We start from the raw sequence: 27983 nt of genomic DNA on the forward strand, positions 1-27983 counted from the left end.
CAGTCCCGGCAGCACAAGTTCAAGCCTCCATCCTCCCATCATGTTCCGCAATCGCCTCCTCAATCTCCCTCTCCTCCTCCGGACTCACTCCTCCCGCCGTCCACCCCGTCCCCGCCTGCACCAACAACACAACCACACACAACACCGCCGCACTCTGATAAAGCGTCCTCAACGCATTCTCATATCCCCTAACAGCCACCACCCTCTCCGCCACCGTCAAGAACGACGGCTCATGGACTCTTGCGGGACTGCCCACCAACACGGTAACCAACTTCTCTATCCTCTCTCTCGGCAACATCCCCCCCTCGCCTATGCTCTCAAAGCCCCTATACAACGAAGCCCTCAGCTCCCTCCCGAAAATCCCACCACCAATCGCCGTCCCAAAAGAGCCCGCGAACCCACGGAAGGTTGCCAACAGCCCCGTAACAATAAAGTGCTCCCGGACATGACTCAAATGCAGCAAATGCGCCATGGTATAATTCACCGCCGCGCCCGTCGCCAGTCCGTTGACGAAAATCACGCCCACGTACCAACTGATGTGCATCGCCGCGTTGGCCACCCACCCCATCGCCAGGATCGCGAGACCGAAGATACTCATGGACAACAAAGAAGGAAACCAATACCCTTTGCTCGTATGGTCCACGTGCGTCATGTGCAGCCAACCTACCAGCAAGCCGCCTGTTCCGAAACCGAGGTTGGTGGGGATGAGAATAGAGCCCGCTAGGGCGGGCGAGGCGCCGCGCACGGCGAGGGCGAAGATGGGCGCGTAGAAGAGCACGGTCCAGCGCGCGGACATGAAGCCCAGCTGCGAGAGGCAAGACAATAAAATGCCGCGGGAGCGGAGAATGCGGAGCGGGATGATGGGGTCGGTGGCGTAGCGGGATTCGATCAGCAAAAAAAGAGCGAAAGTGAGGAAGGACGAAAAGAGCGGGACGTAGTGGATTCCCGTGCGGCCGGAGAGGGAGTAAAGCAGGAGGACGATGGTGGTGGTGAGCGTGACGGCGCCGGCGTAGTCGATCCCTTTCAGTTTTTGGAGGTTGGTTTTCTCTGCGTCTCCTGCAGACAAAGGTTGGCCGGTGGACATGACGAAGGAGGGGATGCTGGCGTAGACGCCTAGACCGCCGAGGAGACCGAAGGGCGCTTGCGCCCAGAAGAGAGCGCGCCAGCCGATGACGGGGAGCAAGGCACCGAAGACGACGGCGCCGGTGGACATGCCGATTGTGAAGCCCGCGTTGGTCAGGCCGATCCAGACGCCGCGGCGCCGCTTGCTGGTCAGTTGGATGACGAGGATTAGGGCCAGGGTCATGATGCCGCCGCCGCCGATGCCGACGAGGACGCGGCCAAACATGAAGACGGAAAGGGTTCGGGCTTGGGAGGTGACGAGGGCGCCGATGGAGAAGAAAAAGGAGGAGACCAGGATCATGAGGCCGGGTGAGAAGATGGTCGATAGTCGGCCGATGAGGGGCGCCACGGAGGAAGAGGTGATGAGGTAGGCGCCGGTGAACCACATGGCTTGGTCGTAGGCGTCGAGCTCGGTGGCGATGGTGGATTGGATGGTAGAGATGCCGGACATGTTGCTTGCTTTGGTGATGTTAGTACATGTCTCGTATTATACGACATATGAAGATGCTTACCCTGAAGGAAGATGAGAGCCCACATGCTCAGCGCAATGGAAAGCCCCCGAGCAAATCCAATGGGCTTCTCATCCTGAGGTGGTGATGGTGGTGGCTCATTGCCGATGGTGTATGAGCTGGCTGTCTCAGAGTTGAGGAGGGGTGTAGTCTCAGCTGCTGAGGCTGTGAGGGTTGGCGATGAGCTCACATCGTTCTCATCGATGTGGCCGTTGTGACGACGGAGGCCGTCTGTTTCGAAGGCCATGACGGTGACCTATGTTGATCCGATGTTGAGTTGTGGTTGTCGTATCAACTCTTACCAGATATAGTAATGATGAGGATAGTCACCTTTTGGAGCTCATTGGGCAAGCAGATGAGTGGTGAAGAGAGGAAGAGGTCACAGGATTTCCAAAACAAAGGTTCATCCTACCACCTGTTTCTTTTGAAGATGAAGTAACGGTGAAGTTTATATTTCCATTATCTGAAAAGTCCAACGTCATCAAGGTTGTCTGATTGGTAGTAACCGGGGGTGACGGGGATTAAGAGAGAAGTACATTATTAATCGCTTTCAAACGCCTTTCGTATCCAGAGTGCCAGATTGCCGAGGTTTGTTTTGTACCTGAAGGCTGAAAGAGATGCGCTGTCAGTGGGGCTTTGGGTGCCAGCACGATGGGTCAGTTTAGGTGACGCCTGAGTCTGTGAAACAAAACATGATAAAAGAAGACATTGTTGAATGTTGAGCATCATGTCGTGTAAAGTCGTTGATCGTTGCACTAGAGCGGAAAAGAGATGCCGGATGCAGGTCTCAGATTTAACGGCTACCAACCCTAACCCCGATCTACAATTTCTGGAAACCTTTCCCCAGTCTTGGCATCAAGCTCCGTCGACCGGCCCGGAGACTCCATCACGAAATGCCCCACTGTCCCGAGACGTCGACGGGAATGGCATGTCTCTGACAAGAGTTTCGAGTTCCACCTCGATTAGTCGATCATTACTCGATACAATCCACTTGGTGTTGTAGGTCAGTGACTGTTTTTATATCAGTGAATACCTTCACTTGACATTCTCTCTCACTCACACAAACCACTCAGACCACTCCCCTCCTCCAACACCACCACCACCAGACTCCCAGACACAATGGCCCTCAAGGACTCCTACCTCCTCCCCGCCGCGGCGGACATGCACGTCCACCTGCGCAACGCCCCCGGCCCCATCGCCGAGCTGGTCACCCCGACCATCCGCAAGGCCGGCATCGACACCGTCTTCGTCATGCCCAACTTGGCTCCTCGCCCCGTCGTCACCGTCGATGAGGCTCTCGAGTACAAGAAGGCCCTCCAGGCTTACGACCCCGAGGTCAACTACCTCATGTCCCTCTACCTTCACGAGAGCATCACCCCCGATGAGATCCGCAAGGCCAAGAAGGCCGGTATTGCCGGTGTCAAGGTTCGTCCTCCTCCTCCCCCCCCCTTCCTCATTCTTATCATATCACTCACATCTCGTTTCAAGGCCTACCCCCGCGGCGCCACCACCAACTCCCAATGGGGCGTCGTCTCCTTCGACCCCTTCCACGCCGTCCTCTCCACCATGGAAGCCGAAGGTCTCGTCCTGAACCTACACGGCGAAATGCCCTCTTCCCCCTCGGAAAACATCACAGTAATGAACGCCGAATCCAAATTCCTACCCACCCTCACCTCTCTCCACTCCAAATACCCCAATCTCAAGATCGTCCTCGAGCACTGCACCAGCGCGGACGCGGTCGCCGCCGTGCGCGCCTGCGGCCCCAACGTGGTCGCCACCATCACCGCCCACCATTTGAGTTTGCTCGTAGACGACTGGTCCGCCAACGTGCACCACTACTGCAAGCCGAGCGCCAAGTCGCCCGAGGACCGCCGGGCGCTGCTGCAGGCTTTGGTAACGAGCGAGGGGAAGTTTTTCCTGGGAACGGATTCGGCGCCGCATGATATCTCGAGCAAGAAGGGCAAGGGGAACACGGCGGCGGGTGTGTTTACGCAGCCGTATGCGCTGGGGTATGTGTTGACTGCGCTGGAAGAGGGGATTGCGAGGGGGGATATTAGGGAGGAAGCAGTGACGGAGGAGGTGCTTGCGGGCTTCTTTAGCGAGTTTGGGCGCAGGTTTTATGAGGTTGAGTCGGCGGAGAAGAAGATTTTGGTCAAGAGGGATGGGGCGGTGGTGGAGGAGAGTTTGAAGACGGATAAGGTGGAGATTGTGCCGTTTAGGAGCGGGGAGAAGACTTGGAGCGTTGAGTGGCAGTAGATGTGTTACGCATAAGTACTGGAAGGAAAGGGGTTTTGCGAGTTAAAAGAATGGGCTTGAGGTCTGGGGATGTAAAAGTGATCAAACAAAAAGGGGAGTTTGGGTCTGGAGTGGCTTTTGTGATTTGAGTCAACCTGGGAAAGTGAAGAACTTCTCATCTGAGTATACCGAAGAAAAGTACAGACATGTTATTCAACCCTGCACTAAGCACTACATGAAGAGACGTGAAAGAATTTCAATATGTACACAGTAGTTGCGAACAGCCATACACGTGGGAGTCAGCCCTTGTATAGTGCTTGTCATTGATGCTGGCTAGCGCAACGTTATAAACAGCCAAAACTACACCCGCGAAAGCTTCTTCGTGAGAGCTTCTTAGGACATAGATCAAACCAAACGCCTTGTCTCTTCCTTCCACGTGGTCTATTAAACCTGAAGCATCTAGGACTCCACCAGTTACACTTCAAGGGTATTGTGATTGCGCTTGTATTAGTCGCTTACGAGCTGATTGTATACACACTTTCCCACTCATAGATACTATATGCAGAAGTATCCCCCGATAACGCCGCTGAACACGAAAAACAGATGACCAAGTTTACGGGCTCAAGCCGTACGATCAGGAAACTGGCGGCTGTGGTACCTCCGGCGGTACGCCCGTCACGCCAGAACCATTACTCCCACTCATCTCTCCCAAACCACTACTTTCAGCAGCCTCTTTCGCAGCCGCCTCCTCCGCAACAGCCTGAGCAGCCTGTGCCTGCTGCTCAGCATCCAACTTCTGCAGTTCCTTCTGCCTCTCCTTCTCAGCTCTATCAATGATATCGTCGTCATCACTCCAGAACTCATCGTCATCCGGCAGCTCCGGCATCGCCATCCTCTTCCAGAACCGTAGCTCCTGCCTCATGGCCTTGGCATCCACCGTACGCTCCCATCGCTTTTCGTCCTTGTCGTACTCGGCGCGGAACTTGCGCACAAGCTCGTTGGCCTTGCCGGCATGCGCCTGCATTTCCCAAATCTGCTCGCGGAGTCGACAATTCTCGGCGCGCGCCTCGGCTAGTTGGGCGCGGTATGAGTGGTGCCAGGCTGCCACATCTTGGACATGTTTAGCCTTGTACTCGTGAAACTTCTTGAGCATGGTGTACATGACTTGTGAGTACTGTGAAAGAAGGGCGGCGTTGGCGTCCCGGGAGAACTTGGCCTTTTCAAGGGCCTCGGTGAGAATGGACACTAGTTGGTCTATGTTTTCATCTTGGTCTGAAATTCCCCAAACGAGTTAGCAGGCTTGCAGCTATGATCATATTATATGAGAGGACGGGCGAGCATACTCTTGAGTTCTTCCCCTGCGGCATTGAGCAGTTCGTCATTGGTGAGAGATTGTGACCTTGCCCGCCCACGCACTTTACCAACGCCTGAGACTACCTCCTCTAGGGCGCGTTGGTTCTGCGCAAGTTGTCGACTCAACTCCTCGACCAGGCCGTAGATGTAATTTAGCTCGGCTTGGTGCCCTGCCGGTGTGGGGAGGCCAACCATGGCGGCGGGCATATTACCAGCGTGCATGCCGTTCATGTCCTCTTCTTCTTCGTCTGTTGCTTCTGATTTTTCTCTTTGTCGGCCTTTCGATGATATTGGAAGTTCGCGCGGAGTAGGGAGAGGTGACCTGGGTTCACAAGGTCGGCTTACAGACTTTGGATCCTTTACGTCCTCGACAAACTCAGCATACGCACTGGCAGCTTCCAAGGTCTGAGCAACGTTATCGCCACTGATCTCTCGAACTAGGTCAAGGCGAGGTGTTGCAGACGCACGAGGTGTGCCCGGAGATCGAACTACGCTTGCGGAACGGGGCCTCGGCGAATTGGGAGGTGTTGGCGAAGGATCTGAACTCGACAAAGGATCCGAAGTCGCAGCAGAATCAGGTTTCTAGTCCTTAGATGCACTCGTTCGCGTCTGTCCACGGATCCATTCAAGACTTGGCGGCTCCAGAATCTGTCTACGTTGACCGGATGGTGTGCTGGAAGAAGGGGCTCGATCAGGGTCGTGATCCTCCTTTTGTGAGCCTTCTCGTGGCCGGCGTTGAGGCTCTGGATTCAAGGCAGAGCCGTGGATAAACGGAGAGCTTGTGTTCGGTGAAGGGTCCAGAGGAACCCTACTTGCTAACTGGGCTGTTTTCCCTGTCGTGGTTTCCAGTAACTGTCGCGAATCTGGGGATGCGCGTGTGTCTTTGTCCGGACCTTCGTTGTCCCTGTCTGAGCCCGATCGGGGGCGACTCGTAGAGCGTCCCAGCACTATTGTGACGGTAGAGTAATGGATGCCGCGAGGTATGTAGACGTAACGAAGAGTCCGTGACCGGTGTCGTGGCCGGGATAAAAGATAGGAGCGGCTTGTTCGATGGTCGATGGCGTTTATGCGATGGTGATGTTGATAGCTAGCGCGCGTTGGTACTGAACTCGGCTACTTCAGCTATTTTTTTGCTAATCGAGACGTATACTGGCCGTGGAAAATCGTGCGCGAGAACGGGAGATGATGGTTGAGAAGAAGAGGAAGAGGAAGATGTTTGTTGCTGGGAGGTTTTGTCTTGTTGACATTGGATGTTGATTGTCGAGGGGCACTTTCCACTTGCTGTTGCGCATTGCAGGAGCTGACCTCATGCCTGCCGGTGGGAGCTGCCGTGGCCCCACCCACCCTGGGATTGCAGGTGCCAAAGTCAGTGAAGGACCGCTGAAGCCAGAGGCGGTTACAGTGGGTTAGGCGCCTACCAGTACACGGGCACCGTCAGTGATGTAAGGCAGCCAGGGGTCCGTGCACGCCCTTCACTTCAACACCAACCGAACAAATCGCCGACTTCAACTCGGCTTCCCGTCTTCGTTCCTGCTTTGCTCCCTCTCCTTCACACTTCCACATAATTTGTTTGGTGAAACAGCCATTCAACACGCGTTTAATCATCATATTGATCCATTGGAAGGGGTCGTTTGGGCAGGCCCATATCAATCAAAACTATCATTATTTGGGATCACGAGCAGCAGAGAGAACTCGGAAGACTGACCCTCCATTCACTTTCCCAGGTTTTGGTCTCAGTTAATTGGCCGCTGTCTGTCAACTTTCGAGGGACTTTAAGCTTTCATTCCCACTTTCGACAACGGCAAAGAAACATGTTTTAAGCTCGGTCAGCTATCGACACATTTCAATACCGACTGAGAGAGCGCCTACGACTGCATATTCAGAGGAGGCAGCGAGATATTAGAGACCGACCGTCCAAGTCTTGCCCGGGACGGCAAAGGCTCATTCATATAAACAAACGGCAAGATGACCACGCCAACCCCCATGAAGCATACTCTTTCCCAGCAGGGGAGCAGCAGGACGCCCTCACAGACACAACAAGGAGCAGCAGCCACCCCTCCTGTGTCAACTCCCTTTTCCATGGCCCATGCTGCTTTATCCCCTCACGGTTCCCGTCTTTCGCCGCAGGCATTCAAGAAGTCCCCGGCCATTTCGGCTGCTGCCCTGCTAAATCATCCTACCAGCACCAGCGCTGTCAGCTTTGATAGTCCCTCTGCTGCCGCTGCATTTAGCAACTTGCAGCTGTCTGACCTGGATTTTAAGAGCCTGGGTGGTCTGGCTGGCCTTCAAGTTGGGAGGAACACCGAGGATGAAAAGGCCAAACGACTAGATGAAGTCATCTCCATCCTCAGCCGAAACCGCGGTTACGTCAGTGAGGCCGGCCTTGAGAGACTGGCCCAAAAGCTAGAACTCGACTGCATGTGGGATGAGCATATCGCCGGAGAGTCGAAGCGAACCCTTATCATAGCTGGTTCAGCCCTCGAGCTTCTCATAGGCTTCACAGACAACATCGTTCAGTCACTTGCTTTGGCTTTTCCCGAGTCTTCGGATAGTGTCAACAAGCACGCCGAAGATGCAGGAAAGATCCTTCTGGAGAACCTCAAGCTTCAGCCCGGCCAAAGTCCATTGACCAAGCAACTCGACAAGTTTTCTGTCAACTTTGAGCGTCTGGCCATCTTGGATAAGCTGAGCATTGCCTCGGTACTTAACCTGTACGAGGCTATTGCCGGGGTCTTTGACAGCCTGAGCCGGTTGCATCAGTGGGAGCTACAAAAGATTCGTGAGGATGCGTCCCTTGCTGGACGGAGTGATGAGTATCTTCGCAACATCGTCCTCTGTACACGCAGCGGAACTCCTGCGATGAACGCCAGGGGCAAAGTAGGCATGAGAATTGACTACTGGAAGAACAAGCATCTTCAGCCCCCAGCAAACCCAGAGATGGCCGCCCATGTTGAGAAGCACGAAAAGATCTGGGGAATCCTTGTCGGATGTGCCCCCATCAACATGAGTCTCGATGTGAACGTCCATCCGGTTCGGGCTTCTCACCATTGGATCTCCGAGAATGTTGAGAGGCCTCATATTCCTGGAGATCTACAAACGGGTCCTATGGTTGACTGGCTCGAGCCCGAAGATACACTCGTTCCACCAGATCCTGAAAAGGCTGGGGATTCTCTCCTGGGCCCGCGTCTGCCCTCGGTCACTTTCAGCGCCACTTTCGATCCTCCTATCCATATCTCTTATGGTCTATGGGAACAGTTCCGGAGTATGGGCATTGGAATACCAGCCATGGATGCGTCAAAGTCCTTCGATAACCTCGTGTTCCCCATAGCACCCGGCGGCTACTACGACCCGACTGAACCACGAGAAATCCACTACACCAAGGACATCAAGTACCAGTTACCAGGCTCACCAGCTTGGAAGTCGAGGAAACACGCCAACTCACTCTACATCTACAAACCAGTATACGGCAAGACCTTAACCGAGGCCTCCTTCTCACACCCGCAGCACCTCATCGCCATGCTGCCCTACCTCAGGCAATACGCCTTCCTCTCCACCCTACTAGAAAACAGCTTTAAAGAAGACTCCGGTCCCAAACGGGCTCCTCCCCAGACCATCATCCACCTAGACTCCCTCTCCAAAAAGACCACCACCAACCGCGACGAATTCGACCGTTTCATGAGCCTCTCCCCCGCCACCATCAAATCTCCTAGTGACGATGCCCCAACACCAATGGACATCTCCACCTCCATGTCCATCGACCCCGTCTCCCAACCCAACCACAGCCACAACCTCAGTGGCACCGTCCCCATGTCCATCGACGGCGCCTCCCAACAGCTTCTCCCCTCCCAAGCCGCCCACTCCCAACCCATTTCCCACTTCAACACCCAAGCCCCGCCCACCGGCGGCCCCAACAACCACACCATCACCTCTGGACCCTCTGGACCAGACCCAGAAGCAATCAAAATAGACATCAACCTAACCATGGTCCACGCTCCGCGGCTACAAATCGCCTTCCCCTTCCGCTCTTCGGAAACCGCCATTGTCGTGCTCGAGATCCGCGAGAACGGGCAAGTACATGTGGAATCGCAGAACGTGCTCGACGAGCGGAACAGTGTGGCGCCGAATGGAAGGGAGAGGCGGGTGGAGGATCTGGGCAAGATGTTGGAGACGGTGGAGGATATTGGGAAGTGGGTTGAGTTTGTTAGGACTAGGTGGGCTTAGGGTGTCCAAGGGGCGAGGGGGGTGAGGAGATGGAGATGGAAATGATGGGAGATGGGGATGGAGAGGGGGAGGGAGAGGGGGTTGGAAAGGAAGAGGAAAGTGGAGGAGGAGGAGGGAAAAAGGGAGGGAGGTGCGAAGCGGTCCAGGTTCTGAGAGAGTAAGAGGATTCTGATCCTGATCCTCCTGATCCTGTGGGGAGGTACGAGGGTGGTTGTCGCTTTTGTCGCCTAGGCGTAGGAGGAGTCATAAATGATTTATACCTTGCGTGTTGCTGCTCGCACGTTGCCGGGTCTACGCCTCCATCGAGATGGGGATACTTGAGCATTCGGATCGAGACAATCGGCTATACTTGGAGCCGAGGGACTCATACAGGCTAGGGAAAAAATTGAAAGAAGTTCTTTCTCAGTGGCCGACAACAATGAAAAGAGACTATTGTTATTCTTCTGCTAGGCTTGCATCTTCCGCTCCGTAGACGCCCACAAATGTTAAGGTTCCTGGAGCCCATATCTGTAGACAACGAGGGCCACTCAGCTGATCATGAAGCGTGCTCATATCTGACCAGAGCGACTACGCCCTGAATTGATCTAAACACTCATGCGCATATTGGAATAAGTTCGGCCATGAAGATTTGCTCTTGGAGCCCCAACTTCAACTACGACTTCAACTGATTTGATGCACTGTTGGATGGTCGTCCTACCGATGGAGATTTTGGATTGGTCTGGTGATCCGGGATCAAAACACCCTTGAGGCAAAGTAACCGCCGGGCTTGAGGGACTGATGGAATTCAGATGACCGGTCAATCTTGGCCGCAGTCATTTTGGGCATAACTTAGGGAAGAGATCATCGGACCCTGATTCATGGCGATACCCTTAGCCGCGAGAGTTGTATCATGTTAGGTCATATCTGTTTGTTGGTAGTTGGTTGGCGGCGTCTCTGGCGCGTACTATAATGGGTGGTTCTTATTTTTGAGACCGAAGTGAATTCTCCTTCTTCTTACCGTCCAGCCTGTCAGTCCGCGTGAATCGTACCTGGTTTTCACTCGAGCCGCTTTTTCGCCATTGACAGCATGGTGTTTGTCGTTCGTCCAGCTGGCCCATGCGGCCATGGCCTCTCTTTTTCCATGTGCAGTAGTTGAAACAAGGAATGGCGTTAGCTTGCAGTCTCTTTTTGTACCAGTCGCGCCTGTTTCATCCTGAACTCGCCATATCACCATAGTATTCCAACGATCCGTTTCGTAAACGTGGAAACATCAAACGAAACGAGACGCGAATTGGAGGCTGGGACCATGTTGCGATTAAACTTTGCGGGGATGTGAGGCTCTGTTGGCTGGCTGGGAGGAAGTGAGTTGTCGCCGGCAGCTGCCACGCAGACCGCGGTGTAACGCTGGTGGTCCGTGATCCGAACCATGGTCCATCTCTGATTGGCTGTCTTATGAAGGATGAAAAGGTACGTACCTCGTCAACTACCGTGCCGTGACGTCCGTTCCCTTCTTCATGCCCGCTGCCCTGCGTCAGGCCCATAGGGCGAGTGGCTTGGTCCTTCAGATTCTGAGTCCCTGGAATTCCAGGAATGAGGAGAAACGTCTCAAGGGACCAACAGGGTGGCCCAAAAGAGAAACAAAGGGGAAATGGCACATGCTTTATGGAATGTGGATCTGATATGGAGTTCGTTGTTGACAGCGCGCGTCATCGACAAGTAGGAGATCAGAAATACCCGCGTCACTAGAAGTAACGGGAAAGGTCATGGGAGGTTTCCCATTGTGTCTTGTGGAAGTTGGATTGAAAAGTTGCCGCATTCCCAAATGGCCTCAAGTTGAGACAGAGTGCCGGAATATTGCTGCCGCTGGATGATCAACAGAGAATTGAATAGAATTGAATAAAGGCATAGAACAGAGTGACTGATATCATCTTGGTGGACGCTGGCCTGGACAGCCAGAGACATTGGGATACAACTTAACTCCGTACATTCAGTTGAAAAGCTTTGATGTGGTTAGTTTAGAACTTTGGATCTCTCCTTCGCAAAGTTGGATGTTGAATCGACAATGCCAAAATGTGGATTCAAACGGCTTCTCCATCTTGCTCCCCATTGGCGGATGGGCCAAAAGATCCTAGCAAGCCGCTCCGAACAGTTCGTCTGATTGGTCCGGGCCAGATGATCAAGGGTCCCCGGGAAGGAAGATTGGTAGCTGCCGCTTGTCTATCACCGAGATCTCATCTTGTGGAAACTGGAAAGAGCAAAAGAACCAACGGACGTGGAGTCCAAGACCAGACTCAGGCGACCTGACTGACTGATTTTGTGTCGACCTCGTGACGTTTCGTTGGTGTATTTTTGCCCTCCTTAAAACGCTTTTGCTACCGGCACAGCTGGCTGGAGCGGTGAAGTTCCGCAGTTCGTCCCACAAGGTTGAAGATCCACAAAATAGTTCTGTCTCTGTCTGATGCAGCAAGGGTTTGAGGCGTGAATGCACCCATTCAATTATATTGGCAATGGGGAGAAACCTGAAGGCTCTTATTGGGGAAAAGGAATGGATTCACACATCCGAAACAGCCTCCTTCTGTCACTAAAATCTGATTTCGATGTTGGAAAGCGGGAGCAAGCAAAAGGTGCATCACGATGGTCAAAAAAAGTGGGATCTTGGGGTCACAGTGCAATGAGCTAAGGCAGGCACGCTGGCAGGCCAGGGCACTGGTACCCTTGCCACTTTCCCACTGGCGCGCACCTGCGTAAAGTGACGAACGCGCCTGCACAACGCGTACAAATTGGTAGTGGCACTGTAGCAGTGCCCCAGCGTTAGTAAACAATCCGGCCAGTGTTGCAGGTGAATCCTATTAAGTTCCCTGTCACTTGCACTTTCTTGTGCGCCCATTCACTGCCCGTACAACCTTCATACGATACAACCTCCATCGACCTTGACAACCTCCATATCCAACCCTTGGCTTTCGGTCTCGGATTTCGATCCATTCTCATCCCATCCCTTACGGCGCTCTGGTATTCCTCAGCGAATTCTGGACGGCGATCACTTGTCCATTGTCATCGATTTAGCATTTAAACTCCCTCCATTGTTTGCGTCAGCGCCCGCGTGCCCCACCCCCAGCGATCGCAACCCTCCCCGCCGCCCATACCAGACACCGAATTACATACAGTACGGCCTGATACGGCGCGGAACCCGTCTCTCACTAGAGGTACATCAACACTCCGAAACATTGGAGTGAGGCAATCACCAAGTCACCGACGAACCGAGGCTGCCTCGTCAAGTGCGCGCGCGCAGCACCTGCGCAGTTGCCCCGATCGGCCTCTTGGCCGCAAGAGTGCAACTTCCCAAAGTTGGCGACATGCACATTGTAAGTCGCTAGGAAGGAGCTTGGACTGGAACTACCCCAACAGAGGAGCAACATTGGAGGAAGGAGCGAAAAACATCGGGAGCACTTTCTGCCTCGGAAGATGCCAGGCTTGGTCTGGGAATGAACTGGTCTCGCCTCTCAACATCTGACGTGTTCTTGTGACAAATCCCGTTGGCCAGACTCGACTTCTCTCCGTCTCGGTTTTACTGGTTTCTCTCAACTTCTCGATCTATGCTACTACCCGACCATTCAACGGCTCTTTTACGTCACGACATCACGCCGCCTTTTCATTAGGTTATCGGAGTCTGGAATTCCAGCTTGACCACTCAGTCTTCCCTTTTACGACTGTCCCTCAAACGGGCTCCTATCACCTCTCACAACACAACAACAAAGACAGACATTGACTGCTGTCCAAGATATGTCATATCCGAATGGGAGTGGGGGTACGCTTACCCTACCCTCGCCGACACACATCCATTCCGTTCGATCGTTACGAAGATCCATTGCACGATCACCCTCCAGAGCTCGCCAAGCTTCGACTACGCCAGCCGGTTCACCACAGTCCCTTTCCTCACTCGCTGTTTCACTTTCGCAACGGCCTTTGCGTGAAGGTTCTACTCCGCTCAAACCCAGCGAGCGTCTCTCGGCCCGTTCGTTGAGACCTTCCAGACCGGTCAACAGGCCGTTATCCAGGTCACGAATGTCCCAAAAGAGTCCCCTGAGAAGGTGCTTTGGCTCCCACAGGGACTCGGGCAACCCCATCCCACCATCCGTCTCGGCTCCTGAAGCCCGTCCCCGCTGCGGAAGCCATTCCTCGCGCAGCCCTAGCCCGATAGCAAGCCCCGAGGCAAGCCCGGTCCATCATACCGAGGTGACATTGATCATGGACCACGCTACTCTGGGAAGCCCAGTCCCTAAGCGGCGCAGTCTGGGTGTCGGGGCTAACCTCCTCGATGACCCTCCAGCGACATCGCACCCGTTCGACGCCGATGACGATGCGCCCAAAGGATACGAACTGCGGTCGTCCACTCGCCGTACCACCCCTCCTCAGGATTCTGTGGCCTCGCCTGACGTTTCGAGCCTACCCAAACGAACGACCTCTCTCCGCAAGAGTACTTTACAGCAACGCCATGATGATCAACGCATCTCGTTGGGTCGGCGTGTTGGAGAGAAACAGCTGAACCAGGCACCAAAAGTTGTTGCTCCTGCTACTAGCACAACCCGGACCAGGCCAAGGCTGTCCCTCGATCAGTATCTCCCGCCTGATGACCGCGGCAGCCCCTTTACTCAGGCGCCTTTGCCCAGCGCCTCGGTTCATCCGTTTCCTCGGCCGCCAGCCCAGCGTCACCCCTTGTCTCGGACTATCACACAGTCTTCGTCTGGCTCTAGCCTCCCCGATGAGTCGCCCACGCATCCTCCTGTGAGCTTGGGCGAAAAGCCCAGGGTACCTCTGAACTTCTCACAGTCACTGCCTTTGGGAGCTCGCCCCCTAGGTGCAAAGATCCCACCGCCCGTGGCTACACCAAAATACAAGCGAGCCAAGCCATTTCAGGCTGCCTTCATGTCAACAGGACTGGTGTCCAAGATGAACCGAAACCCCGAGGCTGGCCCGCCTAAGCGTCCTGGAGATAATTCCGGGATTATGCCCGACACTCCTTGCAAGAAGCAGCCTTACGACTCTTCAACGTTTCCCCCAAAACCGCTGGGAAGTGCCAGGCGGTCCAGATTGTCTTTTGGCACTGCAACTACCCCTCTTCCTGATGCTTCGAGCACGCCGCGCGGCAGCCCATTCGCTCCCCAGGACCGATCCGCAAGTCTGTTCTTCAAGCAAATTCGTGGAAATAACCTTCGAAGAGCAAGTCTGTTGAGTTTTGAGGGCGAGGATGCAGGAGACTCACCTGAGTCCGATGACTTTCCCCCGCCAACACCGACTAAGAGTCTTTTCAAGTCACAATCAACGCCAGCACACCCGCAACAGGCACAGATGACCCCCACTGCCACACGGTTTACGCATTCTGCGTCTGCTTTCGGCATTAGCAAGGAGCACAGCACACCGAGCTCAAGCTTCGGATTTACAAGTCCACTGGGTCCTCACAGCAACGGGCAGACAGATCGTCCCACCACGGCCGACGGTAAACCTCTTCCGGCTGGCATCAAAGACTCGCCGCGGATGAGCCAGTCTCTTCCTTCCTTCACCATGCGCCGCGGACGCGGCAACTCCTTCACCACCCCTGCCCCCGTCAAGACCAACCCCACCATAGTGGAAGCCTCAGAACGGCATACACCTGATTCAGCTAGCCCTTTGAATCCAAGGAATCCTAAGACACCTTCGGAAACTATGGGCCCGCCCGACGGAAGTTATCTGTCGATCTCAAATGCTCGCAAAGGCAGTGTCAAGTTTGCTCGGTCGCCGTCGACACCTACAACACTCGTAGGCCAAGGATTTCCGTCAGCAACACCAGAAGGGCAGCCACTTGCCAAGGGACAGAACCGTCGACTCAGCTCTACGCCCCAAAACTTGAATGCCCCCAACAATGTCGATGAAGCAGTGTATAGTCGCTTCGACAAGGCTGAGGTGATTGGCGGTGGTGCCTTTTCCCAAGTGTATCGTGTTGTCCAACGCTCCACAATGGCTTCCTTTTCTTCGTCGTTTACATCAACTCCTGGCAGACATACGCCCGCGGTTGAGAAGGTCTATGCTGTCAAGAAGATCGCTTTCTCTGGCCATAGTGAGAAGCAACGCGAAAGCAAAATGCGCGAGGTCACCGTTTTGAAGGCCCTGAGTACTTCTGACAAGATCGTGCACTATGTCGATAGCTGGGAACAAAATGGATGTCTGTACATCCAGACTGAGTATTGCACCGAAGGCAGTCTTGACGCATTCCTCAGAGAGGTTGGGCAGAACGGCAGGATGGATGATTTCCGCATCTGGAAGACATTGCTTGAACTAAGCCAGGTAGGCCGAATTGCTTCCGAATCTCTAACAATGGCATGCTAACTGATTGATTGCAGGGACTTTCCGCTATTCACGGCGCTGGCTTCATTCACCTGGATCTGAAACCTGCCAACATCTTCATCGGGTTCGACGGCTATCTTAAGATCGGCGACTTTGGATTCGCAGTTCCATGGCCGGCTCCCAAAGGGGTCGAGGGCGAAGGTGACCGAGAATACATTGGGCCTGAGATCTTGTTGGGACAGTACGACAAGCCAGCCGATATCTTTGCTCTCGGGCTTATCATCTTGGAGATTGCTTGCAATGTCTATCTTCCCGACAACGGTCCCACGTGGCAGGCCCTTCGAAATGGCGATTTGACGGTTGTGCCTAGTCTTACCTCGAGTGATGCTAGCGGTATTGTCCGGGATGCACAGACTGTTACCGAGGATGGCGATCTCTCCGCCAGTCAGGAACGTCGCAATCTTTCTTTCAGCTCAGTCACATATGACCCGAGCAACTTGTTTGGTGCGCAAAAGAGAAGCGAGCTCCAGGAACCCCCAAGGTTCATGATGGATGCCAATGATCCGCATTCGCTAGACAGCGTTGTCCGGTGGATGATCCAGCCTGAGCCTGCGAATCGACCTACGGCCGAGGATCTACTGAAGATAGAGTCCGTTGACTGGGTTGCTTGCCGCAGGACCGCCGGGGCAACGGTGTACGAAGGCAACTGGGGCTTGGAGACCGCTTCGACCACGGAACAGTTCGATACGACGATGACTGACGTTTGAGTAAGCATCTTGGGGCATTCATTAGTTACCTTGCATCCCGAGTCGATATCGTCTTGCCGGTTAGAGGTCAGTTGTCTTGCACCGCCCCTTCACCAGAAGTATATGTGTGCCTAGGTTTTGTCGGTCGGATATGTTGGCTGGATATCCACCGTGGATAGGATTTCGAATCATTTGGGGTCCATTGTATGAACTCTGGGATATCACACCCTTGTACGGGGTTGCTACATTGCGACAAAGTTCCTTTCCGATCTGAACACCATTCGATAACCGTTTGGAACAGCGGCTGGTTGTCTTTCGATTGGCCACGAATTGGAGCGGCATAGTCTGCTTTGGGCTGTTGAAATAAGGCTACTCCGACCATACTTCTTTTCTTTCCCTCAACATTTCCTACTATTTTCCGTTATGAGCATTCAATTGGAGTGCTAAGCGACCACCTTTAGAAGCCTTGGCCATCTGCTCGCTTGGCTGATATCGGCAAAGCCAGTGGCAAAGCTGCAACTTAATTCGCATGGGACAATTAGGAGCAGTCATATTTCAAGCATTTTTCTGCTACAGCCGGTTTCATTGTTATGGGTACCACAACTGGATCTTTTCTTATGCACACATCGGCGTTTGTGGCAAAGCCAGGCGATGCATTACTACAAGGAAAGCGGGATATGGTGGCATCACAACTTTCTGGCGTTTTGCGCTTTCATAACTACTGTTTGCTTAACTTTGGGGGAAGGGCATATTGTCTTGTATTTCATTACGTGCATAGACGTACGTGTGTATGGACTAAGGCTGTGTGGTTTAGCATTGTCTATTTGTCATTCGAGGGAGGGAAAGGGCAATGGAATGACAGTAATCGAGAGAAGCGGTGGGTGTTTTACACACATCAGATGGAAGAACGGTTGTTTGCCTTCTTCTTGTTGGCGTGGTAACGATGGGACAGGGTATCACAAATAGGAGAGCTACATCATGATGTTATGAAGGAATGATACGACACTAGATAGATGGAGGCAAATACGATTGCTGATAATGCCAGGCTTTGGTTTCATCACTTGGTGTTCTATTTTAGTCGAACAACAGGAAAACATGACATTGGCCGTCAACAACAGCAAGCATACAACATGATATACCCAACGCCTCCACTCCGGCTCTGATCAAGCCCTAGTACAAAAACTCATAAGGCAACCCAAACAAATCCCAACCGTGTAAACTTCCAATCCCTTCACAAAACATAATTTGACATCCCCCCACTTACTTCAGAACCCTCAGAATCTCAAGCAGCAGCGCTCACACCCCTCCTACCACCACCCCTTCTCCCCTGGGAAGTACCACTCCCGGAGCCATTATTGCCCATAGTACCCGGCCTGTTAAGCGTGTACTTGGCAAAAGCCCTGGCAAGCGCCTTCTTGCAGCTGACCTTTTGCGAGCCGACAAAGGACTCGACGGTCACGGCGATAGCGCGGTCGATGTCCTGGGCGGAGCAGTACTCGGAGAGACGCATGCGGCAGAAGGCTTCGGAGATGCGGATGATGGCTTCTAGATGGCGGACCTGTTTTGTTTTTCGTTGGTTTTAGTAACTGCAACTGCTGGTAGGTAGGTAGGTAGGTAGGTAGGTAGGTAGGTAGGTATGGTAGTAAAGACGGAAAAGACGAAAGAGGGAGGGGAACAAAACAAAACTTACAGTAATAGGATAAGCCCCCGTCGCCAAACTCTCCCTCCTCATATCCGCAAAAAGTCTCGCCACCTTATCCTCATCCATGTGATACAACTTGGGCTGGCACCGCTCGCGGGCATAGAGGATATACTTCCTCAACAACTCCTGCGGGATCTCTCCTTCCTTTTTACGACCGTGCTCACCCGTTTGGGTTTCAGCCTGACCAGCGTTGGCTTGCGTGTCTTGTTCGACTTCCATCGAGTCACCACCGCCCGCGGCATTAGCAGAGGCGTCCTGGGTGTTCATCAACGGATGACTCCTCGAATGCGAGCCCACAATGAACCGCGCCAACCGCTCATCTTCTTCGGGCTCGACTGTGTCGCGCACGACGCAAAGGATGTCGAAACGGGAGAGAATCGGCTCCGTCAACTCAACGTTGGCAGAGAACGGGATCGTGGAATTGTACCGCCCGCCGATAGGGTTAGCAGCCGCGATAATGCCGCAGCGCGCCTGCAAAGTGGTGACGATACCGGCCTTGGAGATGGAGATGGTTTGTTGTTCCATGGCCTCGTGGATGGACGTGCGGTCCTGGTCGTTCATCTTGTCGAACTCGTCGATCAGGCAGGTGCCCTTGTCTGCGAGGACCAGGGCGCCGCCCTCGAGGGTCCATTCGGAAGTGAGCGGGTCGCGGCGGACGGAAGCCGTCAGACCGACGGCGGAAGCACCCTGACCCGTGGCGAAGACGGCGCGGTGGGCGGTCTTTTCGGCGTACTTGAGCACTTGCGACTTGGCGGTGCCCGGATCGCCGAGGAGCAGGACGTTGATGTCGCCGCGGATATGGTGGGCGCCGACTTGTTTGGCAACACCGCCGAAGAGGGAGAGGGCGACGGCGGTCTTGATGTCGGTGTGTCCGTAGATGGAAGGGGCGACGGAGTTGATGATCTTGTCGACAATGTGCGGGTCGCGCGAGAGGCGGCGTATCTCGTGCTCGTCTTCCTCGGTCATGCGGAAGCCGGCGAGCTGGTCGTGGGATTTGACGATGTTGTTGGCTTCGAGAATGGTGGCGAAGACGGGGAAGCCGTTGCGGTTGTTGAGCTGCGCGTCGTAGTTGTTGCGGTAGATGCCGGTGACCTCGATCTCCTCGCCCGGCTTGGCCTTGTCGATCAGGTCCCAGAGGAGGATCACCTCGCGGTGACGGGGCAGACGGCCGGCGGGAACGGTGCCGGGGGATTCTTGGAGGGTGAGCTTTTGGTAGTTGCGGTAGACGGTCTTCTCGGAGTTGAGGGTGAAGGGACCGCGGGACTGGCAGGACTGGCAGTAGGTGATCTTGACTTCGACGTTGGACTCTTGCTGGAAGGGACCGAGAGTGACGCCGCACTTGGTGCAGTCGAACTTGACGTACTTGAGCTGGGGGAAGACACCGGTACGGCGGGTGACGACACCGCTCACGCGCACAAGACAGTTGAGGTGCGACTGGCGGAGCTGGCGGAGGGTATAGTGGATGGGAAGGTCGAAGATACGGACGTGGATCTCGGCGTGGATGCGCTCGTAGTCGGGGTAATGGAGAAGGACGACCTCCATGGCAACCTCGTCGAAGAGCTTGAGCATCTCGGTTGGCGCATTGGCGAGGAAGTATGCAAGAATGGCCTTGGCCGTAGCGAGGTGTTCGTAGGAGACTTCGAGCGACTCGGCGTTGATCTCACCGAGAGTACGAATGCGGTTACCGTAAACGGACGAGCCGCTCTCGTCGGTATACTCTGTGAGGAAAGCCTTGAATTCTCTGCGAATGGTCTTCTGGACAGCCGGGACTGAGATCCATTCGCTCAAGCTGGCAGCCTTGACATCCATCAGGGCCTCCAGAGGAAGTTCCGAGTCCATAATGTCGCCATCCATATCGACATCGGGGTCTTCATTGTAGCGGATCCTTCGGCGGCGTTCCAGGTTGGTAAGGTCGATATCACCGTCGTCGTCTTCACCAGGAAGGTATGTAGTGCCCATTCCCATCCTGACTTGACGGTCTCTCTGGGCCAACTTGGCTTCGAGACGGCGCCTTGCGGCAGGGTCGAGGGCCTCGTACTCCTCATCGTCGATGTCAATTCCTTCGTAGGCGTCGTTCTCGTCTCTTTCCCTATAATCGCGCTCGAAGCCTTCGCGGAACAGATCTACATCGTCTTCGGCCAACTCGTCGAGGTCGTCAATGTCGTCTTCGAGCTCAGCAGCGACGTCTTCCTCGATGTCGTCGTCCTCGTCTACGCCATGGGCAACTGGGAAGGCAGGAGGAGAAGAGGGCATGACGGGGCTCGAAGCCCGGGGAAGCGAAGAAGCACCATCGTTATCGTTGCGCGCACGCTTGCGGGTGGCCCTGGGAACGGCGCCGCGGTTGGCAGAGGACGGGTTGTCGCGAAGCGGGGAACTGGTGTTCACAATGTTTAGTTAGTCACTGTTTACTTGCAAGAGAAGCCGTTTCAGAAGAGCAGAACATACCTCATGATTGTGACTTGTTGGAGGGTATCTCAGAGTACTGTAGCCAGCTACAGATGGAAGAAACAAGAGAATGGAGATGGTGGCCTGGTTGTTGCTATGGAGAATGCCAGCCAGAGAGAGGATAGGTTGCGGGGTGAGAGAGAGAGGAATGGAGACAAACAGCGTCGAGGAACCACTGAATGTCGCCCTTGCGATTCGCTTGCGACCCTACCAAAACCGACCTTGCCCCTGCTTTTTTTCGCGTTGCAGTCAAGGGAAGACGCGCCAGACGTGACGCGCTAGGCCGAATAAGGACGGTCGCGTTAAGTGGTTGCTGGTTTAATGGGCTTGGCAGTACGTACCGGACCCACTTGGTGCTGCTCTTACACGCCAATTCGACCTGTCGAGATTCCAAAAGTCACAAAAGCTCAAAGACCAAGTGAACAATGACGAGTAGAAGAAGCAAAGCATGAGCTGAAAGTTGCTACATGCCTCGAGAAGAGATGATTGATATAGAGTAGCTTCAAGAACACATCCTGATACCTGATTCCAATCGGTGCTGCTTGGAAACCTACAGTGCCTTAAGTCAAAGGTACATGTGAGCTCGACCCTTCTCCCGTACTCTTACGCCTTTCACCAACGCGCCCCCATCCTTCTCGCGCCCCAGCAACCATTTCTTCTTTAAATACTTCTGACAGAACCCATTTTTCATTCCCCGTCACATTTTCCAAGCCTTTCCTATCTTCAGCATATTGATTCCCCAATCATCAAAGACCGACCGTGAACTCAATCCAATGGACCCCCAACCGGCGCAACAGCCCGCCGAGGCCACTCAGGACGGCCATGAAGCTTCCGCATCAGTCGCGCCTACCAAGACTCGTACTGAGAGCTTCTCCGCGAAGTCGGAAAACTCTCAGACTGCCGCAGAGTATGTTGTCAAATACTGGAATCACCATAGGACAGAGTACTAACGATAGCCCAGCTTCATCCGCGACCAAATGCAGTTAGAGGCCGACGCGCGCGAAGCTCTTCCATACGTGCGCATCCCTTCCTTTTCCCCATCCAAGTTCAATCCTAACCTCCCACCAGAGCATCGAAAACTGCACCAAGCCCCTCGGTCCCCTCCGCCAGGCCGTCTTCTCCTGCCTGACCTGCAACCCACCACCCGCCGACCCTAAAGCGCCCTACAACGCCGCGGGAATCTGCTACTCCTGCTCCGTCCAGTGCCACGGCGAGCATACCCTCGTCGAGATCTTTGCCAAGCGCAACTTTACCTGCGACTGCGGCACTACCCGCTTCCCGGCCACGAGCCCGTGCAATCTACGCATCAACGAGGAGACGGGCACCAAGGGCGGCGTGCACTCGGAGGAGCCAGATGCGAACAACAAGTACAACCAGAACTTCCGGAATAGGTTCTGCGGCTGCGAGTGCGATTATGACCCGTTCGAGCAGAAGGGGACCATGTTCCAGTGTCTGGGCCTAGGCACGGCGGAGACGGGAGGGTGTGGTGAGGATTGGTACCATCCTGGGTGCATCGTGGGTTTGGGACCGGATTGGTATGAGAAGATGGAGAAGAAGGATAAGCCCAAGTCTGCGCTGAAGACGGAGGTTCAGACCGAAAGTGGTGGTCCCCTGCCTACCATCGCGGAAGACGAGACAACAGAACAGAACGGCGCCAATGCTGAAGAGGCAGAGGAAGAAGACGAAGACGACGACCCCCCTCCGCCACCTGGCTTCCCTGCCGACGACGACTTCGAGGGTTTCATCTGCTACAAGTGCGTCGAAGCCTACCCCTGGATCAAGAGATACGCGGGCACTGAAGGCTTCTTGCCGCCTGTATATCTGAAGGAGGAAGGGAGCAAGCCTGTCGAGCAAATCACCACTGCAACATCAGAACTCGAAGTCAACGGCGACTCCTCGTCCAAGAAGCGCAAAGCTTCTGATGACGACAACGAAGACGTTGTTGAATCCCAGGAGAAGAAGCCTAAAACCGAAGAACTTGCCGTCTCAGAAACCGTCCAATCGGCCACCACCACCACCGTCACGGCCGAGTCCATCACAACCAACGGCGCAACCACCGCCGCCGCCGTTGCCGTCGTCGAGTCAGCTACAACAACCATCACCACCATTGACGCCCCTACCACAACAGACGTCCCTATGACCACCGACTCCCCCACTCCAGACCCAGACTCCGCCCCCTCCGCCGCCCCCAAACCCTGCCTCCTCTCCTCCCTCCCCCCACCTCCCCCCGGCCCTTCCAAATTCTCCCTCTTCTTCACCACCACCCCCGACTTCCGTTCCTCCCTCTGCCACTGCACCACTTGCTTCCCCCTCCTCCTCCCGCACCCGCAGCTCCTCGAAGAGGAAGAAACCTACGAACCACCCGTTTCCGAAGACGGCTCCTCTGTCAATGACGATCTCCGTTCCCAACACGGCGGAAGCAGCAAGGGGTCGGGCTCGCTGTTGGAGAGAGGAGAAAGTGCCTTGAGGAACATCGACCGAGTTCGAGCGATCGAGGGCGTCATGGCTTATAACCATTTGAAGGATAAACTCAAGCCCTTTTTTAGGGAGTTTGCCGAGAGTGGACGGGCGGTGAGCGCGGAGGATATTAAGGGGTATTTTGCCAAGTTGAGGGGGGATGAGGAGGTTAGGAGGAATGGAGGGGGAGAAGAAGAGGGGGAGGGAGAGGGGGGTGTGGAAGGGGATGGGAGGAAGGAGCAGGATGGGTATTGATTTGCGGTGGGTGGTCTTAACAGTGTTTGAATACTTTGTAATGGTTGGTTGGGTTGTGGTTGATTGATGATACCGAAGCGTGGAACTGTCAATGGCGTCAAGGAGTTCATGGGTTCATCTGCCTGTCTAAACAGCTTATACACAATCCGGCAAGTCCCGTTATCGTCAGAGTTGCGGCTCAACGGGTTCACTTGGCGGTTCACGTTGCGATCCAATTCAAGTATTTAAGAGAACAAATATGCTGTTGTTGCTTGATAGCTACGACATAAGCTCGATAGCAGCTCCATAAATAAAAACAACCAAATACCTCACAAAACAAAAAAGTGTTGTCTTTTTACTGACAGAGAACCTCCCATTTGTAACAAAGGAACCAACAACTCCAACCGGCACCAAAAAACGCCCGCATGTGCTTGCTTCCCAACACCCGTCCGCCTTTAAACCGACAGCAATAATCACCTCCCCCTCCCATCCTTGTTAACAACTCCGTAATTAAACACCCTTACTTCTGCTCAGCAGCACCACCAGCCTCAGCAACCTTAGCCTCAGCAACCTTCTCTCCCTTCAACCTCATCGTCAACTCCGACGTCCCCTGCGCCCCCGTCCCAGCCGCATTCAAACTCTTCATATTCGCCTCGCACTTATCCGCCAACACAGCATTCCCCTGAACAGGGGCCTCGACATTCTTCCTCGCCATCTCCTGGCTCTCCACGAACCGATCCCAATGCGCCGGGTCCAGCTCCCTCATCTTGCGCACCACGTCCTCCTTGTTCTCGATAAACACCTCCACGGCGCCGCGCTCGTCCACCATCTTGGTGTACTCGTCGTCATCGAGCTCGTCGAACAGTTCGTGCAGGAGGCGGGCGTGGTTCGGGTCCGCGCCGATCATTTCTATGCTGTAGTTTAGGAGCATGTAGTGCTCGGGCTTGACGATGCCGGAGCGGAACTTGTGGCCGGCACGGAGGACGCGGGCTTCTTCGTCGGCCAGAGCGCGGGATGACAGAGAAAGGGTGGAGTTGGAGCGGACCAGGCCGCGGGGTTTGATGCCAAAGGCGGCGGCTTGTGCGGCTTCGGCGTCGTCGGCGTCGTCGCCCCAGATGGAGGCGAAAGGGGCGAGGTCAATGGAGGAGATGGAGGTTCCCAGAAGCTTCTCGGCGTCGTCGTAGGGGTAGGTGGTGAAGGAGGAGCCGGAGGAGATGAAGGAGGCGGAATCGGCGGCGGTGGTGGAGGCGGGAACTTCCTTGGTGTCGGGGAACTCGTCCTCGAAGCGCTTGATGATGCCCTTGAGGGTGTTGTCGAGGAAGATGAGACGGTGGTAGGCGTGGGTATCTTCGTGCGAGTCCCTGGCCTTTTGGATGGCGGGCTGTAACCTGGTGCGGATCTTTCTTGCGCTGAGCAGCAGGTGCTTGGAAGTCTCCTTGGCCTTGCCGACGGGGGCGTGAGGCTTAGTGTGCACATGGCCGGTCTCGACGTCGCGGACAAACTCGCCCGATTGTCTTTTCAACTCTTCATCGCAATTGTCCAAGCAGCAAGTTCTAAACTCTTCATCGCAATTGTCCAAGCAGCAAATCAACGCCTTGACGACACCAGTGCCACCAATTACGTAGTCCTCATCCGGCGCAATGTCCAAGTCCTCCTCTGGGTCGTAGGGCTGAGTGACATCAGCACCAACCAGGCGCTGAAGCACATCGGGGTATTCAGGCTCAGCAAGGAAGTCTGGTAGGCCTCCGGTCATAGAGGAGAAATCGCCAACAGCCATGTGCTCACCCATGTTGCGAAGGCAGTAGGCAACGACCTGCTTAGCCATGGCTTTGACTAGATCGCTCGACTGCTCGTTAGGAACCTCAATATCCACGGCGACGAGGCTTCGCGAGACCCTCGCGGCAGAGAGCAACGACGCGAACAGCGCACAGGCGGACTCCTTCGCCTCATCCGTGTTTGCATCGGTCAGTTCCACGATTTGTGGGTTCTCCAACAAGCTGACATGTGCAAGGCCAGGAATCTCTGGCAGAATCTCGGCAAGGGCAATGACTTGCTCAGGGGTGAGAGCGCAGTCAACGAGGTGTATCCTCTTCAAGGACGGCATCGCGGGCAGGTACTTGCGCAATACCGCAACCGCACTAGGCTCGGTGTTGAAGAGCTCTTGGTTGTGGGACAGATCGATAAATCGTAGCTGGGGCAACTTGACCAGCGTCGGCAACAGCTGGGACAGAGCTGCCGGTGTCAAGTTACAGTCAGCCAAGCTGAGTGCCCACAACGGACAGTTTTCTTGGTCCAACGCCTCCGTAAGCTTGTCAATATGTCCCCGCAGGTCATTGCCGCCCAAATCGAGACCCTCACAAGTCGGCGTCGCCAAAAACCTCTTGACGTGAGCCAGGCCCTGATCTGTGATGTCGTTGTTTGCAAGGACAATCTTCTTGATGCCGCACTTGAGGACCCCGTCCATGACCAACCCAAGCTGCTCTGTAGTAATTCCACTTTCACCCAAGCTCAAGAGAGTAAGCGTTGACCCCCCAAGGCGTTCCCCGAGTGATTTCGAAAACAGTTGGCAAAGATCCATAGTCTTTTTCGCATCGTTCCCTGTCGGCTGGGGAAAAGGAACCTGAGAGAGATCCAGAACCTTGAGGGTGTGGCAAAGGTAAACGAATAGGCAAATATGCTTCCATCCCTCAGCCCCGATCTTGTTATTTTTCAGAATAAGCCTCTCGACAACGCCACCTTGTGGTGTTGGCCCATCGGGTCCGGTAGGCTGCTTTCGTCGCTTAAACGAGTTCTTCCTGGCAGCCAACAGACCGGCGAGAATAACACGGAGGCCCTCATCACTCAGACCACAGTTGTCCAAGATCACCTCCTTGATCGGGACTACGGCCAGATAATCGCCGAGTGTTACCAGGTCGGGTAGCTGCAGCCAATATCCGGTAAGGTCCAGCTTCTCGACCACTCCCTTCTCGGGTGCCATGTTTGCGGGGTCCATGAGTTGCTCGGTAATCCTCTTGAGGATTGGCGTCTCGCGTAGCTGACAACAACGCCGGTATATCCTGACGGGGTTCGTAGTCGGCATCGATTGCGTCCGGCGACTGGAGGACTCGGGCTGTTGCTGCTGCGGCTGCGGCTGCGGCTGCGCGGTGCTACCACCGTCATCGGAGGAATCGCTATCGACGTGGATTTCCATTGGGATGGTGCCGTTCGCCTCGGCCAGCTTTCGCTTCTTCTCTTTCCTAGCCTTTCTCTCCTCTTCACTCTTCTTCTTCTTTTCCTTTTTCCTCGTTTCCGCAGCGGCCTTGGCGGCTGCTGTTGCCTCTGCTTCCTTGCTGTTCTCCTCTTTCCTGTTGGTAACCATGATTGTGCCATCTGGTGCTACGTGGGTAGTTACCACTTGGGGCTTTGCATTTATCTTTTTTGCTGCATCGTCTCCGTATCGTGGCATGGGCGCAATCTCGACGTCGACGCAGAAGGCAACTCTCCGAAGTTTAGCCTGATTTAGACCGTTGATGTCACATCGTTCCCTGTGATGATCGACATTCAAAACTCTTCGCTCCACCAAGCCGTGATTATGCCCCTTCGTTCCGTTGGAACCCAGTGTTCCGTTTGACGTTGATAGCCTTCGGAAAATGTGGAAGACGCCGCCCTGAGCGTGACCGGGCGGGGCTGGGATATAGGGACCGTCGCCTTCGTGTTTTGTGGCGTGCTGAAGGACAGCGTTCTTAGCAGGATTGACCTTGGGCACGGAGAACTCGGCGTTCTTGGGAGATGTTGGATTAGTTTGAGGCGGACTTTGAGCGGCACCGTTTGCGGACGAGAGCTTGGAGGCGATGTTGGAGAACCACGAGTTCCTTCTTCGTGGGGAGACGCCGATTGGCGGGGTCTTTCCTTCGTCCGAACCAGTTCTCGTGAATCCCGGTCCGGCGGGCGATGGTCCTCCTATTGGGATCGGTTTCGCAGTTGTGGTGGATGTTGTGGCGGAGGATGTTGTGGCGGAGGATGTCGTGTTTTGTGTGCTCGATGGCGCACTGAACGTGTCTGTCCTGAAGCCATTGATTGCTGTTGGTGCCGACGCTGGGGCAAATTCTGGAGTCGAAGTGCCGGGAGAAGCAGAGTAGGGAATGTCGAGCGCCTGTTGCGATAATGTTTTGGACAGAGAAGCTCGCCTGGCAATCTTGTCTAGTCGATGGGAAGTTTGTGTCAGTTACGGCTTGTTACCAAGATTCGCGACAAAGGGCTGAGTTGTGTAAGCAGTAGGATGTGACGATGCTTGTTGGTTGGTGATCCCGCGGGCCGGGGCATGAAACCCAACCGTGTTGTTTGACTTATGTACGAACCTTTGGGATTCCCGTGTGTCATCCAACTGACGTCTACACCGTGGATGTGCTCCATCTTGGGAAACGACTCGGGGCCGACCGTCGACATGTGGGCGAAGTGTGAAAGGGAATTAGGTAGACAAAAGTAAAAAGGTTTGGGGAAAAGGTGGTTTTGGGGTCTTGCCCCCGAGAAAGATAGGGTAAAAGGAAGAAGCCCTTGGGACCTGTGACAGGGAAGTCGCGTGGTCAGGCCGTGTCTTGGAAGCCTTGGTGCTTGGTCGAGGTGGTCTCGAGGGTTCGTAAGTTCTGGGATGCTCTGGGTACTTGATTCCCGTTGCTGCGGTAC

The 27983-nt window shown here is 54.6% G+C and overlaps 8 protein-coding genes across 8 annotated transcripts; 4 read left to right on the forward strand and 4 right to left on the reverse strand.

Moving 5' to 3' along the window:
- Positions 1-19: 19 nt before the first annotated feature.
- On the reverse strand, positions 20-1878 carry B0H65DRAFT_419561 (major facilitator superfamily domain-containing protein; the record flags this gene model as incomplete). The annotated part of the gene is made up of 2 exons (XM_062824221.1): positions 20-1581; positions 1635-1878. 2 exons carry the CDS (start codon positions 1876-1878, stop codon positions 20-22), a joined length of 1806 nt encoding a protein of 601 aa, XP_062685251.1.
- Positions 1879-2750: 872 nt separating this feature from the next.
- On the forward strand, positions 2751-3887 carry B0H65DRAFT_546943 (uncharacterized protein; the record flags this gene model as incomplete). Its single annotated transcript, XM_062829476.1, has 2 exons — positions 2751-3056; positions 3120-3887. 2 exons carry the CDS (start codon positions 2751-2753, stop codon positions 3885-3887), a joined length of 1074 nt encoding a protein of 357 aa, XP_062685252.1.
- Positions 3888-4262: 375 nt separating this feature from the next.
- Positions 4263-5677, reverse strand: B0H65DRAFT_140743 (uncharacterized protein). The gene is made up of 3 exons (XM_062820930.1): positions 5569-5677; positions 5210-5476; positions 4263-5138 (listed from the first exon to the last, which is right to left on the reverse strand). Exons 2-3 carry the CDS (start codon positions 5448-5450, stop codon positions 4501-4503), a joined length of 879 nt encoding a protein of 292 aa, XP_062685253.1. The 5' UTR covers positions 5451-5476; positions 5569-5677; the 3' UTR covers positions 4263-4500.
- Positions 5678-6724: 1047 nt separating this feature from the next.
- B0H65DRAFT_459585 (mediator of RNA polymerase II transcription subunit 1-domain-containing protein) lies at positions 6725-9540 on the forward strand. The gene has a single exon (XM_062826468.1). The coding sequence runs from the start codon at positions 7185-7187 to the stop codon at positions 9438-9440; it is 2256 nt and encodes a 751-aa protein (XP_062685254.1). The 5' UTR covers positions 6725-7184; the 3' UTR covers positions 9441-9540.
- A 3659-nt stretch (positions 9541-13199) lies between these two features.
- B0H65DRAFT_421693 (kinase-like domain-containing protein) lies at positions 13200-16504 on the forward strand (the record flags this gene model as incomplete). Its single annotated transcript, XM_062824359.1, has 2 exons — positions 13200-15737; positions 15794-16504. 2 exons carry the CDS (start codon positions 13200-13202, stop codon positions 16502-16504), a joined length of 3249 nt encoding a protein of 1082 aa, XP_062685255.1.
- A 1026-nt stretch (positions 16505-17530) lies between these two features.
- Positions 17531-20900, reverse strand: B0H65DRAFT_459589 (putative DNA replication licensing factor). Its single transcript, XM_062826469.1, has 3 exons — positions 20631-20900; positions 18174-20559; positions 17531-18041 (listed from the first exon to the last, which is right to left on the reverse strand). The coding sequence occupies exons 1-3, from the start codon at positions 20633-20635 to the stop codon at positions 17766-17768; spliced, it is 2667 nt and encodes an 888-aa protein (XP_062685256.1). The 5' UTR covers positions 20636-20900; the 3' UTR covers positions 17531-17765.
- Positions 20901-21035: 135 nt separating this feature from the next.
- On the forward strand, positions 21036-23580 carry B0H65DRAFT_459590 (putative zinc finger in N-recognin-domain-containing protein). Its single transcript, XM_062826470.1, has 3 exons — positions 21036-21537; positions 21592-21646; positions 21699-23580. The coding sequence occupies exons 1-3, from the start codon at positions 21404-21406 to the stop codon at positions 23340-23342; spliced, it is 1833 nt and encodes a 610-aa protein (XP_062685257.1). The 5' UTR covers positions 21036-21403; the 3' UTR covers positions 23343-23580.
- On the reverse strand, positions 23581-27827 carry B0H65DRAFT_556667 (uncharacterized protein). The gene is made up of 3 exons (XM_062830060.1): positions 27659-27827; positions 24881-27500; positions 23581-24835 (listed from the first exon to the last, which is right to left on the reverse strand). Exons 1-3 carry the CDS (start codon positions 27744-27746, stop codon positions 23842-23844), a joined length of 3702 nt encoding a protein of 1233 aa, XP_062685258.1. The 5' UTR covers positions 27747-27827; the 3' UTR covers positions 23581-23841.
- Between the last annotated feature and the right edge of the window lie 156 nt (positions 27828-27983).

Source organism: Neurospora tetraspora (assembly GCF_033439725.1).
Source record: "Neurospora tetraspora strain CBS 560.94 chromosome Unknown B0H65scaffold_2, whole genome shotgun sequence".
NCBI classification, from domain to species: domain Eukaryota; kingdom Fungi; phylum Ascomycota; class Sordariomycetes; order Sordariales; family Sordariaceae; genus Neurospora; species Neurospora tetraspora.

Excerpts from the sequence above, each read along its gene's own strand:
- B0H65DRAFT_140743 (XM_062820930.1), bottom strand. The coding sequence starts at position 5,450 with ATGAACGGCATGCACGCTGGTAATATGCCCGCCGCCATGGTTGGCCTC. Across the intron at positions 5,139-5,209 it reads CGCAGGGGAAGAACTCAAGA|ACCAAGATGAAAACATAGAC; the intron begins GTATGCTCGCCC and ends GGGGAATTTCAG.
- B0H65DRAFT_459585 (XM_062826468.1), top strand. The coding sequence starts at position 7,185 with ATGACCACGCCAACCCCCATGAAGCATACTCTTTCCCAGCAGGGGAGC.
- B0H65DRAFT_459589 (XM_062826469.1), bottom strand. Across the intron at positions 18,042-18,173 it reads CGGGGGCTTATCCTATTACT|GTCCGCCATCTAGAAGCCAT; the intron begins GTAAGTTTTGTT and ends AAAACAAAACAG.
- B0H65DRAFT_459590 (XM_062826470.1), top strand. The coding sequence starts at position 21,404 with ATGGACCCCCAACCGGCGCAACAGCCCGCCGAGGCCACTCAGGACGGC. Across the intron at positions 21,538-21,591 it reads AACTCTCAGACTGCCGCAGA|CTTCATCCGCGACCAAATGC; the intron begins GTATGTTGTCAA and ends ACGATAGCCCAG. Across the intron at positions 21,647-21,698 it reads CGCGCGAAGCTCTTCCATAC|AGCATCGAAAACTGCACCAA; the intron begins GTGCGCATCCCT and ends ACCTCCCACCAG.
- B0H65DRAFT_556667 (XM_062830060.1), bottom strand. The coding sequence starts at position 27,746 with ATGTCGACGGTCGGCCCCGAGTCGTTTCCCAAGATGGAGCACATCCAC. Across the intron at positions 27,501-27,658 it reads GACACACGGGAATCCCAAAG|ACAAGATTGCCAGGCGAGCT; the intron begins GTTCGTACATAA and ends CCCATCGACTAG. Across the intron at positions 24,836-24,880 it reads TTGGACAATTGCGATGAAGA|ACAATCGGGCGAGTTTGTCC; the intron begins GTTTAGAACTTG and ends AGAGTTGAAAAG.